This window comes from Myxocyprinus asiaticus, chromosome 42, assembly GCF_019703515.2.
Source record: "Myxocyprinus asiaticus isolate MX2 ecotype Aquarium Trade chromosome 42, UBuf_Myxa_2, whole genome shotgun sequence".
Classification (NCBI taxonomy): domain Eukaryota; kingdom Metazoa; phylum Chordata; class Actinopteri; order Cypriniformes; family Catostomidae; genus Myxocyprinus; species Myxocyprinus asiaticus.
In genome coordinates, this window is record NC_059385.1 from 34,310,104 (window position 1) to 34,324,448 (window position 14,345).

A 14,345-nucleotide genomic window follows, 5' to 3' on the forward strand; every position below is an offset into this window, starting at 1 on the left:
ATGGTCACTCAAGATCTTTCACCCATATGGAGCTTGGACAGGGTAAGGGTTCTGTAAACAATCTTCCCCATAGACAGCACATGCTGGGGCCGTTTACCCCATGAATCTAGTTTTTGACTGACTTGCCACAGCATGCTAATGACTCTCCTCCTGACCATTTTTGAAATGCATAACAGTATGGCCTCCTCTTGCAGTGGCTTTGAATTTTTTACAGAAAGCAGATTCACCAGTCAACTGAGTTGTTTTAGCCTGCAGAAATCTGCCAAGCATCTCTACTGGCAGCACATAATGCTCACATTCACTGCACTCAATGAATGAGGGATTGTGCAAGTGTGCTGATGTGAATAAGGAAATGATACTGATTACTCATTCCAGCACCATTCACTCAGAATGACCAAACCTGTTCTCACAGTTTGTTCACCTATCTGTGCCTGAATTTTTCTTTCAAAAAATATTTACTTCATATTTACAAAACACTACTAAGTAGCATGTTGTTACATTAATAACTGATAAATTAGTAGTATTAGGACTCATAATTATAGCACACACTGGAAAACAACAGTATTATTAAATTGTTAGCTACTTGATAATAATTTATATTTTATAATATTAATATTGAGAAATAATTCTTCCTCTGCTGTTTTATACTTACACTTTCCCTCTTGTAAGCTATAAATAATAGATATATATAGTCAATAACAACACCATAACTTCCCCAAACTACCATTTAATGAGGAGTCAGACTTGAATTACTTTCATTTCCTGATACAATCTCTACCCATTTTTCACAGGTTCCTCTCATCAGCACAACTGGGGCTACCATGGTAAATATATATATACTACTACTACCCACAATAACTGTTTAGTAGAACATAGCAGACACATCCAGGACAGCAAACTCTTGTTACTCTCCTTGTAATACAGCAAACACTTGTGTGTTTTGTTAAGGATGAAATTGCTTACAGACACCTTTGTGCGAATATGTGTAAGATGCATTTATCGCTAAGTAAAGAAGGATGTAATGTACCTGCCAGATGAACCTGCATTTGTATGATTGGACTTAGACAATTATTAACTTTTTATTAGATAAACAATTTGTAAGATATACTACTGTATTTCATGATAGCTGAACAATGTTATCAGATTTCACAGATTGCAATCAACAAAGTGACATTTATACAAGGTTTCTTAAAATAAATAGAGCATAAAAAGTGGAAGAAAAATAATTAAATGTATATTTAGTAATTTAGCAGACGCTTTAATCCAAAATGATTTACAAACAAGAAGTTGCAAGCACGTTTAAAAAATGGAAAACAATTATCAAATAACTCTAGACATGTGTGTAGTTATATACAGCACCAAATGTCAAAAATGGGTGAGATAGGGATGATTAATGGGTGGGTGTGTCTGACAGTTGGGTGTGTCTGTCAGTTACAGTGTGGTTGACCACTGGTTTGTGGTTGACAGATGTTTTTGAGTGATAAATATCATTCAGCTGGTTTATGGTTGACAGATGTTTAAAAGTGGTGCGTATTTTCCTGAGTGTGGATTAGTGGATTAGCCACATATGGAAAATATTCTGAACGTTGGTGACCATGGCTTTTTCTATCAAAGAGAGTGTGGGGTCCAGTTTCTCCACAAATCTTCTGACAGTTTTAAGTATCAATTTCATTTGTCTGGCAATCATAAATAAAATTAACAATATACCATTTTTTAACAAAAGGACTTAAGTTACTTAACACAACAATCCATATCATACAGCATTCTACAAAAGTAATATTGAAACAAATTTTTAATTAGATTTTAAAATGAAATGTTTAATTCTGCTAAGTATAAATTAATGCTAAAACAAATGTACTTTGGTAATTTAAAGGTGCAGGATGTAAGATTCAGAAACCCTTGTTATTTATGACACCTGTGGCCGTTAAGTGAACTGCAGTCAGCTACCTGTTGTTCGTGCTCATGCACACACTCCATAGGGATGCGAGCGAGCGAGCATCGACCAAAACAATGACGTAACGGACAAAGAGACAACGTGATTCACCGGCATCATGCTGACAGATGAGGTAGCATAATTAAAATTGCACAGTTATGATTGTTTTACTACAAACTTTGAGACTGTATATTATATTTGACTCTCCAGTGCTGGAACAGGGCTAAAACAAAGTGTGGATATAGGTCTGACTATGCGAGACTGTAGTTGAAGTAATCACTTTTCTTTGCATGATACATTGACTGCATTTATACGATAGCCTATGTCGGCTTTAGGTAGCTAGCCAGCTTTATCAATAGCTGTTAGCTAAATTTGGTGGATAATAACAGGAGGTGTTTATAAAATAGACTGTACATTATAAATATGTTGACAGTTCAGTATTGATGTGATTCCATCACAACTGTCATTTTGATATATAGATGCGCTATTGTTTTTATAATAATAGAATGTATATATTTTCTGTATAACCAAGTTACGTTACACTAATGAATGGGTCTTTTTGCATTATCTTGAACATTGTCTAGCATTCATTTCATGTGTTATTGTAGTTTAGTTAAAATTACACAGATCAATCCTTGTGGCACTATTTCACATGTTTTGCAATTATGTAAGCTTACCTGCTCAATAAGAAGAATGCCAATTCGGGGTCGGTTTTGATCCCCAAAACCGAGCAAAGGTACCTCCAGGAATCAAATGCCCTGCCGATGTAGTTTTCGCTCGACCACGATCACGTTCCTGCTTAGCCAGATGGGATTCAGTAGATAAATGTTTTGTTTTTTTTTTGTTTGTTTTTTTTGGCTTACTTGGAGTTTGTGTAGGAGTCGGTGTTGTGCTGGGAGCCAGACGTTTGCTGGATTCCATCTCTAAGATAACGTTACCTAGTGTTGCAATTTGTTGTCACTGTAGTGGAAGAGAAGCACTAAGACAAGGCTCTCGGGAGCGCGCATAAACTTCACAACCTTTGGATTTTCCCAGCAAAAGCGACCCACTCCCTTCACATGAAAATCAGTCTACAGGCTGTAATAGGCAACCTAGGAAGTCCGGGAAGGGCTCATTTTTTAAGTTGCGTTACAAGCTGTTCACACATTGGCAAAAAAGGCGAATATTACATGAAAATTGTTACATATTGCACCTTTAAAAACCTCCCCATCACCCAATATACATAGTCTAGGGCAGAATGAAATTTGAGACTCAGAGATAAAATTCTGGACTCTTTCCAGAATTCTTTAATCTTAGTCTCCATCCTCCAACTGACATCGCCAGCAGGTAGGTGTGTCTTTTAAACCAAGCCTAAAAAATCTAGAGGGAGTCCAGTAGAAACTATGCAAAATCTTAAACTGAATAAGTTGTACCCTTGCATCCCTAGACATAGTTCTAACATTTAAATTTAAATTTAAAATTATTTCCCACTCCTCATCCTCCAAAGCCAAGTTCAAATCTCTTTCCCATAACCTCTTAAGAGCTGGGCTGCATCACCCAGACTCTGAACCAATGAAGAGTAATACACTGATGCTTCATGACCCTTTCTAAAGGCTAAGAGCACCATACAAAAAGTGTCAGCAGCCTTAGGGAGCTACCAAAAATAGTACAAAGTAAATGGCGCAGCTGTAAATACCTGAAAAATTGAGACCTAGAAATCCCAAATTGCCGTGTTATATTTTTTTTGTGATTAACATTTTTATTGATTCATACAATAAACAAAGAAAAGCAAAACATATATACACAGAATCAAAATTTAACCCCCACCACTACCCCTCCCAATCCCCGAACCCACCATGACCACAACAAACAATCCTCACACATGATTATATACACACACAAAAAAAGGAAAAAAAAAATATAATAATCATACACATTTATAACTATACCTCTCTCTCCACTGCCCCCCCCAAGAGCCCTCCAAGAATGCTAAATAGTTTCCACATTTCCCAACAAGCGCATCCAAGTTCCCCAGTCTTCTAGATGATGCTTCCTCGAAAGCCGCCACCATCTCCGTGTACCACTCCTGAAATGGGGGCGCTCCAGCCGACTTCCATCCATTAAAATGACTTGTCTGGCGATCATAACATTGTTTAGAACCCAATTTCTGTGTGTTTTTTCCCAATATTGATGACCGCCCACTACCTAAAATACAGAGTCTGGGGCAAAATGAAATTTGAGTGCTCAATACGTCACACAAAAAACTCTGAACCTTTAACCAAAATTCTTGGATCTTAACACATCACCAAAAAACATGGGTTGTGTCTCCATCTTCTGATTGGCATCGCCAGCAGGTGGGTGTGTTTTTAAGACCAAGCCTATACAATCTAGAGGGGGTCCAATAGAATCGATGTGAAATCTTGAATTGCATAAGGCACACCCTTGCATCTCTAGATGCAGACTTGATGTTTTTTTAGAGTCCTAGCCCACATTCCCTCCTCCAATACCAAATTTAAATCTTTCTTGCATAATCTCTTGAGAGAAGTTGAAGCTCCATCCCCCAGACTCTGAATTAGCAGGGAGTAATACATGATGCCTCATGACCTTTTCCAAAAGCAGTAATCACCACTCCCAGAGTATCTGCCGCTTTTGGGGGGTGTATGCTACTCCCAAAAATAGTACAGAGTGGGTGGCGCAGCTGTAAATACCTAAAGAACTGAGATCTGGGAATCCCAAAATGTTGAACCAAATTTTCAAAGGATCTCAACACTCCACTCTCATATAGGTCACCGAGTGAATTAACCTCCCTCACAATCCACTCTGACCAGCAGAAAGGGGAATTATTAATACATAATTTTGGGTTCAGCCATATGCTTGAGGCAACATTTAAATAAATGTCCGAATTAAACACTCTGGACACTTTTGTCCATACCAAGAGCAAATGCGAGATAACTGGGTGTAACTTAACTTCTCCGATTAGTTAGATAGAAAGGCTTTGCAATGGCAAAATAGGGGCAAGAACTTCCTGTTTTATACAAAACCAGGGAGGGGCTCTCTCAGGTGGAAGCGACCAGTGAGTCAAATGTCTGAAACCAAATGCATAATAATAAAACAAAATCTTGTGTAGGCCTAGCCCAACTTTGTCAATCGGCATATGCAATTTACTGAAATGTAATCTAAGATGTTTACCATTCCAAATGAAGGACTTTGCTATGATATCAAATTGCTTGAAATAAGAGAGGGGGACATCTATAGGCAGAGATTGTAGCAGGTAGCTGAATTTTGGAATACAATTCATTTTAATAACATTAACCTTCCCAATCATAGATAAATGTAATGAAGCCCACCTGCCCACATCGCTCGAAAAACTTTTTATTAAAGGGTCAAAATTAACTCAAAATCACACAGATTTGCTGGGAATAAAATACCCAAATACTTAATGCCTTGTTTGGAACACTGGCAGGCGCCTGGCTGAAAAGCCATTACCGGGAAGTACGCTGTCAGAGCCAAAGCCTCAGATTTAGACCAATTAACTCTGTATCCAGAGAACTTAGAAAAGGAATGAATAATTCTGTGGAGGTAAGGCATAGATCTAGTAGGGTCAGAGATGAATAATAAAATATCATCTGCGTAAAGCAAAAGCTTATGCACCACACCTCCCGCCACCACCCCTGGAAAATCATCTTCCTTTCTTATCATGGCTGCTAATGGTCCCAGGGTAAGACAGAACAATAATGGGGAAAGAGGGCAACCCTGCAGGGTACCCCTATCCAGAGGAAAATAATCTGAAATTAATCCATTCGTTTGTACTGCCATTACAGGGTGTCTATAAAGTAATTTAATCCAACCAATAAAAGTATTCCCGATCACGTAAATTTCCAAAATCTTAAAAAGATATTCCCACTCTACCATATCAAACGCCTTTTCAGCGTCAAGTGAGATGGCAGTCTGATAATTTGCCACTGACCACAAGATATTGATGCAACGCATAATGTTATCAGAAGATCAACGGCCCTGTATAAACTCCACCTGATCTACACTATATTGCCAAAAGTATTAGCTCACCCATCCAAATAATTGAATTCAGGTGTTCCAATCACTTCCATGGCCACAGGTGTATAAAATGAAGCACCTAGGCATGCAGACTGCTTCTACAAACATTTGTGAAAGAATGGGCCGCTCTCAGGAGCTCAGTGAATTCCATCGTGGTACTGTGATAGGATGCCACCTGTGCAACAAGTCCAGTCGTGAAATTTCCTCGCTACTAAATATTCCACAGTCAACTGTCAGTGGTATTATAACAAAGTGGAAGCGATTAGGAATGACAGCAACTCAGCCACGAAGTGGTAGGCCACGTAAAATGACAGAGCGGGGTCAGTGGATGCTGAAGCGCATAGTGCGCAGAGGTCGCCAACTTTCTGCAGAGTCAATCGCTACAGACCTCCAAAGTTCATGTGGCCTTCAGATTAGCTCAAGAACAGTGCGTAGAGAGCTTCATGGAATGGGTTTCCATGGCCGAGCAGCTGCATCCAAGCCATACATCACCAAGTGCAATGCAAAGCGTCGGATGCAGTGGTGTAAAGCACGCCACCACTGGACTCTAGAGCAGTGGAGACGCGTTCTCTGGAGTGACAAATCACGCTTCTCTATCTGGCAATCTGATGGACGAGTCTGGGTTTGGCGGTTGCCAGGAGAACGGTACTTGTCTGACTGCATTGTGCCAACTGTCAAGTTTGGTGGAGGGGGGATTATGGTGTGGGGTTGTTTTTCAGGAGCTGGGCTTGGCCCCTTAGTTCCAGTGAAAGGAACTCTGAATGCTTCAGCATACCAAGAGATTTTGGACAATTCCATGCTCCCAACTTTGTGGGAACAGTTTGGGGATGGCCCCTTCCTGTTCCAACATGACTGCGCACCAGTGCACAAAACAAGGTCCATAAAGACATGGATGAGCAAGTTTGGTGTGGAAGAACTTGACTGGCCTGCACAGAGTCCTGACCTCAACCCGATAGAGCACCTTTGGGATGAATTAGAGCGAAGACTGTGAGCCAGGCCTTCTCGTCCAACATCTGTGTCTGACCTCACAAATGCGCTTCTGGAAGAATGGTCAAAAATTCCCATAAACACACTCCTAAACCTTGTGGAAAGCCTTCCCAGAAGAGTTGAAGCTGTTATAGCTGCAAAGGGTGGGCCGACGTCATATTAAACCCTATGGATTAAGAATGGGATGTCACTTAAGTTCATATGCGTCTAAAGGCAGATGAGCGAATACTTTTGGCAATATAGTGTATATGTATAAGAGATGTCATAACTTAATCGGTTAGCCAAAATCTTTGACAAAATTTTAACGTCTAGCTGGATCAGGGAAATTGGATGGTAACTCTTACACTTGCTTGGATCTTTGTCCTTTTAAAGAATCAGATTGATCCGGGCTTGCATGATCCTTGGTTGGCGGAAGCTTTCCATTCTTTAATGATTCCGTATAAACTTCTAACAAAAGTGGAGCCAATTCTGTAGCATAAAAAACTCAGCGGCAAAGCCATCTGGCCCTGGAGCCTTGCCTGTAGGCAAGGCCTTAATTACCTCGCAAGCTCCTCCAAGGTTATCTCAGAATCAAGATAATTTTTTTGCTCAGCCATCAGTTTAGGAAGTTCTAATGGTTTCACAAAGTGTCTAATATCTTCATCAGTAGATGAAGACATGGATCTATAGAGATCAATATAGAATTCTTTAAAAGCATTATTAATATCAATGGCTGAGGTAAATATTTCACCACCAGCAGATTTCACTGAGGGAATGGTAGAAAAAGACTCTCTCTGCTTTATATATCTAGCCAGAAGTTTTCCTAACTTGTCCCACAACTCAAAGTATTACTGTCTTGCCCTGAATAACCAAAACACCTTCTGTGACAAAATAGTATTATATCTGTATTTCAATCAGGTCAATTCTCTGAGGCCATCAGACGACATTTGACGCTTCAGCTCTTTCTCAACACTTTTAATATTCCCTTCCAACTCCACGAGTTCTTGTGCTTTGGATTTTTTCGTGAATGAGACATACTGTATGATCCGACCCCAAAGAACCGCCTTAAGTGCCTCCCAAGCCATGCCCACAGAGGATACTGAGGACCAGTTGGACTCCATATAAACACTGATTTCAGCCTTTAACATTTGTTGGAATTCAGGATTTTGCAAAAGGGTTATATTAAGGTGCAAACTATATGATTTCCTTTTCTCCATATGTGGCAACACCTCTAAACTCACCAGGGTATGATCTGAGACTAAAATGCTTCCAACTGAGCAATCAACAACAGATGAAATGAGGGACTTAGATATTTAAAAATATATATATATTCTAGAGTAAATCTTATGGACTGATGAAAAAAATGTATAGTCCCTACTAGATGGGTTCAAAAGTCTCCAAATATCTGTAAGACCAAGATTTTTACACATCCTGTGAAGCGTCAATGTTGCTCTAGGGGGCTTGCACACTTTTGCTTCACTGTGATCAAGGACTGAGTCCATCAAAAGATTAAAGACTCCTCCCAATATTATATCATGAGGGGTGCCAGTGGTTTGCAGCATCCCTTCAAGATCTATAAAAAAGCCCTGATCATCAGCGTTAGGTGCATAAATATTAGCCAAAATCAACCTTTGCCCTTGAATTTCAGCTAAAACAATAATGACTCTCCCTAATTTATCTTTAGTCTGTTTGAGACATTTGAATTGTAGATGTTTATTAATCAATATAATGACTCCCTTGCTCTTACTTGAGCCAGCACTAAAAAAAACATGTCCACCCCATATCTTCCCAAATTTTTCAGCTTCCTGCGGGGAGAGATGTGTTTCTTGAAGAAACACTATATCATATTTCTTACGTTTAAGAAAAGTAATAACCTTCCTTCTTTTTATGGGGTGCCCCAACCCATTTACATTCATATTAACATTTGACATTTTGATATAGTAGAAAAAATAAACTGTGTCAAAAACAAAATTATACAGACCACATTCCCCATTAGTGAAACAATCAAACCCTGAACTTCCTCCCGAACAAAACAAACAGAAAAAAGAAAAATGTGCGCATTAACCCCACACACAAAAGTGCCAACCGGTGACAATCCCCCTAAACTCAAAAGGTCCATGAATGCCCACGACAACTTTGCCATCAGATAGCTCAATTTTGACATACATCTGTTTGTAATGAAAATTACATAACAGAAAATACTTTGTAAAATAAACCCCAGCCAATAGGAAGAATGAACATAAAGAACGTGTAGATTCATTCACAGAACTGTCTCAAAGGTGTGATCTTCCACAAAACAAATTCCAGCTGATATAAAACCGTTCAGATATGTTCAGTGAGCCGGCTGTTATGAGTTCAATGGATGACGTAATCATTCCAATGTCCCTTAAAAATACTCAACAAAACAAACTCCAGCCAGCAGGAGGAATAAGCACGAAGAACGAACAGTTTAATCCACAGCTGTTCCAAAGGAGTGTTATTCAATAGAACAAGCTCCAGCCGCTAGGCGGAACCTATACATAAAGAAACAAAACCGGCATCCCGGTTCCCCGGATGGTCGAGTCAATTCACTCGGAGGCCGCATAAAAGTATATACCATGACTTACACAATCTGCCAACTTTATAAAAGACATCCTTTGTGTGAGTATGTAGATATTTTGTGGTCATCCGTAGTGTCCACTCTCAAACTGAACTTCAGTGCAAAAGTAATCTTTCGTCAATGCAAAAGTTTCTTTAAGGAAAAGTGTTATTCACAAAACAAGCTCCAGCCGCTCGGCAGAGCCAAAGCAAAAAGCAAAAAGAATCCAAAATGACTCCCAGCTTCCTCAAATGCCAGAGTAAGTACAGCGAGTCGACCCACTCACATGAGAAACACCCAGTGGTTTACTCACCCATTGATTCAATAAAAGACTTTAATAAAAGGCTGATTGGGATATGTAAATACTTTGCGACCAACCTTCGTTTCTATTCTCAGTTTGGCCGGAAACATCAGAGCAAAAGTGATCTTTCGCTGATGTAAGAGTTTCTTACATTCCTTGAACTGATTGCGTTTCTCCTTGTCGAACTCTCAAAGTCCGGGAATAAGAAAATATTATGGTTCTTCCAAGAAAGCTTCCATTTGCTTCTCGCCTGGCGCAACACAAGATCTTTATCGGATGATCTCAGAAATCTGGCCAGAATCGATCGGGGCCTATCTCCCTCAGCAAATCTGTGAGCTGGGACTCTGTGAACTCTCTCGATTTCCAGCTTGTGGCCTGTTATGTCGAGCAGACTACATAGCTGAGATAAATGGGTCTGCAGAGCTTGTAGATGATGAGCAGAGTGAGGCTGAGGAACTCTCACGAGCAGATTCTATGTCTAACATCTCCAGTGTAGCTGCATATGATGATGACCGCACTGCTTCACGGGTGCATTCTCAATCGCCCAATCAAAATGAACCAAATGCAGAAGCAGCTGTGCCAATGGCTGATGACAATCCTTTCTCTGACAGTATGCCTGTAAGGCAAGATCCAGTAGCTGATTCAAATGCAAGCGATCACTACACTATTTGGTCTGGGAGAGTTATCAAACCAGTATGTAGACTTATTGAATTTATGGTTCAACTTGAAACCCTGGGTTTGGACTCTGGGTCCTCAGTTCTATTTCATTGTTCCAGACCACCAGAGACAAGAGTTGTGCGCTCACGCATCACATCGAGAAGCTCGCATTGATTTTGTCACATGTGACCCCGACCGATGTGTAGGAAGCTATATTTTATCATCGGATTTACACATTGGAATTATACATTGATATTCATTGGATTCAGACACCAGACTGAAGTGTTGGACCACATGGATCAAGTGCTAGAGGATCCATTGATTATCCAGGGTTTTTCATTAGCGGCATTCACTAACCAGCGGTATTGAGGTGAGTGTTTTTATCAGGAACTCAGTGGTTAACCAGGGTTCTCACTGATACCTCTCTGTAGTGATAACTTTTGTTTTCATATGGTTACTATATATATTGTCTGATGGATGCTCACTGGTGGACCAGAGCGTCATTCAGTGTAACGTGCAGTTCCCTATCTGTCACTCACTCGACGTTGGTGTCGATGTAGTGACACTAGGGGTCACTCTTGGGAGCCCGAGACACCTCTGGTCTTTGATAAAAGGCCAATGAAAATTGGTGAGTGGTATTTGCATGCCACTCCCCCGAACATACGGGTATAAAAGGAGCTGGTATGCAACCACTCATTCAGATTTTTCTTCGGAACCGAACGGTCATGCTCACTGAGCTGAATACTACTGTTCATTCACCTCTGCTGGATCTGACGGCGCATTTCAGCGGCTTCTCCCTCCTCTGCACTGGTGCACTGCAGAGAACGCCCCTGGGCGCTTCGGCAGAAAAACTAGAGAGTATATTTTCTGAAAGAGCATTTTTCCCCTCTAAAAGAGTATATATTTCTCTAAAAGAGCGCACACACGGAACGTCTTTTTAAAGACGCGTCTTTTTAAAGATGCTTTTCCGATTGTGTGATATTCCTGGTTGTGCTTGTTATCTCTCGCCTTCTAACGGTCACGATCACTGTCTTTCGTGTCTGGGCACTGCTCACGCGGAGACAGCATTCGTGGATGGTCATGTTCTCATTGCGAGAATTTGTCCATGGCAACGTTGCGGTCGCGGCTCGCCTTCGTAAGAAAGCGAGCCACCCCAGAGGCTCCCGCCTTGGTCCTTTTACCCATGGGTTTGAGGCCAGCGTGGCTAGCACTGGGGGCGATTTGGGGACCCCAATGGGACCGCCTCCGCCGGATATCCCCCCGCAGACCTCCCATTCCCCAGCACGCTCGTCTGCCCTGATCGGGCTTCCGGGTGAGTCCGCCGGCTCGTCTCACGGCGAGTTCGACCTCTTATTCGGAGCCCGTGAAAGTGATGAGCTCTCGAGCACAGCATCGGAGAGCGGGCTCGTCCAGTCGGAAGCCTCGGCTGGGCTCCTCCCTTCGGGGTCGATCGCCCAGTCACAGGCTGACGCGGAGGTGACGACATGCTTTCCCGGGCAGCCGTGAGCGTCGGTTAGAGTGGATTTCACCGCTCTTCCCTGAACCCTCGCGGCTCGGTGATTGGTTCCTGGGCTTGCGGCACCGTTCAAAGCCACGCCCTGCCCCGTTCCTTTCTTCCCGGAAGTGCATGAAAAGCTGACAAGATCACGGGAGGCACTTTTTACTGCCCGGTCCCGATCTTTTCAGCTTCCCCGCACTCACTACCCTCGATGGTGGGGCGGCCAAGAGTTATTCAGCAATCCCCCGGTGGATAAAGGTGCTCGCGGTGCACCTATGCCCGCAGAGCGCCGCCACCTGGCGTGGGTGCCCAAAGCCCCCGTCCAAGGCCTGTAGGTTTACGTCGTCTCTGACGGCCAAGGCCTACGGTGCCGCTGGACAAGCTGCCTCCGCCCTGCACGCCATGGCTCTCCTGCAAGTCCGCCAAGGTGCTAAAGGAACTGCACGAGGGTAGTTCCGCCCTGGGATTTATGCAGGAACTGTGCTCGGCGACCGACCTCGCTCTCCGAGCGACGGAGGTCACGGCGCGGTCTCTCGGGCAGACGATGGCCACACTAGTGGTCCAGGAGCGCCACCTTTGGCTCAACCTGGTCGAGATGGGTGAGGCTGACAAGACACGATTCCTTGCTGCCCCCATTTCCCAGGCGGGCCTATTCGGCGACACCGTCGAGGACTTTGCCCAGCAGTTATCAATGGTAGAGCAGTAGATGGATGCTAGCCGGCATATCCTGCCCCGGCGCGGCCCAAGATCCCGCACCCCATTCACTCATCGCCAAGGCCATCCCCCTGCGGTGACTGCACTGGCTCCGCCACAGCCCGCCCCTTCGGCCTGGCCCCGGCATGGAGCCCACCGCAGGAAACAGACGCCACCCATCTCACGGCCGCCCAGAACCCGTGAAAGGCTTCAAAACGCCCTTGAGACGGGCGACCCAGGGACAACGAAACCCGCTGCTCTGGAGCTGGTAAGCAGATCTTCATCTTTTTGTTACCTTTTGCATATAATTGCGCTGCATGCCCAAGTGGCTGCAGTACTCAAGAGCTCAGCAAGAGTGGTTTCCTTGTTCACTGGGTCACGTATCCGGTGTGTACGGCTGGCATCACGACCACCGTCCACCACTCCATTTGGCAGGTTGGCACTCCAGTGGCGGTCTCCCGCCCTGAGCGCCCAGCTGTGGCACAAATCCGCCCTCGATGTGACAGTCTCCACGGGTCACAAGGACAGGCCTCTTCCTCCCCCGTCCCAGGCTGTTCCGAGGGTGGTCACAAGGAGCCAGGTAAGTGCTTCGATGTCCTCGGACTCAGCATGGCCACGACGTGGTGTGGCACCTCGAGCTCCGCCCCGCCGTGAGGCCCCACCTGCCGGTACATCCGATGACATTGTCCCTTTGTTCCCCCTTGCGCAGAACTTGGACGCATGGCTTGCGCCTTCCAGTCCATCTCGAGGGCTGGTCCGGACCATCCGACTCGGCTGCGCGTTTCACTTCGCCGGGCATCCGCCCAGGTTCAGCGGTGTCCACTTCACCTTGGTAAAAGACGAAAACGCTGCTACCTTGCGCGGAGATCGCTACCCTCCTAAGGAAGGACGCGATAGAACCTGTCCCTCCAGCCGAGATGAAGAAAGGGTTTTACAGCCCCTACTTCATTGTACTGAAAAAAGGCGGTGGGTTGCGGCCAATCTTGGACCTGCGTGTACTGAACTTGGCTTTACACAGACTCCCGTTCAAGATGCTTACGCAAAGACGCATTCTAGCGAGTGTCCGGCATCAAGATTGGTTCGCGGCGGTAGACCCGAAGGATGCGTACTTTCACGTCTCGATCCTTCCTCGACACAGACCCTTCCTGCGGTTCGCATTCGAGGGTCAGGCGTATCAGTACAAAGTCCTCCCTTTCGGCCTGTCCCTGTTTCCTCGCGTCTTTACGAAGATCGCAGAGGCTGCCCTTGCCCCGTTAAGGGAGGTGGGCATTCACATTCTCAACTATCTCGACGACTGGCTAAACTTAGCTCACTCTCGAGATGTGTTATGCGCACACAGGGACCTGTGCTCTCACACCTCAGCCGACTAGGGCTTCGGGTCAACTGGGAAAAGAGCAAGCTCCTCCCGGTTCAGAGAATCTCTTTTCTCGGTTTGGAGTTGGACTCAGTCTCCTTGACGGCGCACCTTACAAACGAGCGCGCCCAGTCGGTGCTGGCCTGTTTGAAGGCGTTCAAACAGAAAACAGCGGTTCCACTGAAACTTTTTCAGAGGCTCCTGGGGCATATGGCATCCTCAGCGGTGGCCACCCCACTCGGGTTGATGCATATGAGGCCACTTCAGCACTGGCTCCAGACTTGAGTCCCGAGACGGGCATGGGGCCACGGGACACACCGCGTGGCCATTACG

At 44.2% G+C, this 14,345-nt stretch overlaps 1 protein-coding gene across 3 annotated transcripts in view; it reads left to right on the plus strand.

Annotated features, from left to right (window-relative positions):
* The window catches only part of ca9 (carbonic anhydrase IX), a 332,582-nt gene that overhangs the window by 18,885 nt on the left and 299,352 nt on the right, over positions 1–14,345 (plus strand). For all 3 annotated transcript variants that reach the window (XM_051683336.1, XM_051683337.1, XM_051683335.1), the window contains exon 2: positions 792–824. In XM_051683336.1, coding sequence (XP_051539296.1) covers positions 792–824 — 33 coding nt within the window. The remainder of the gene's footprint in view (positions 1–791; positions 825–14,345) is intronic.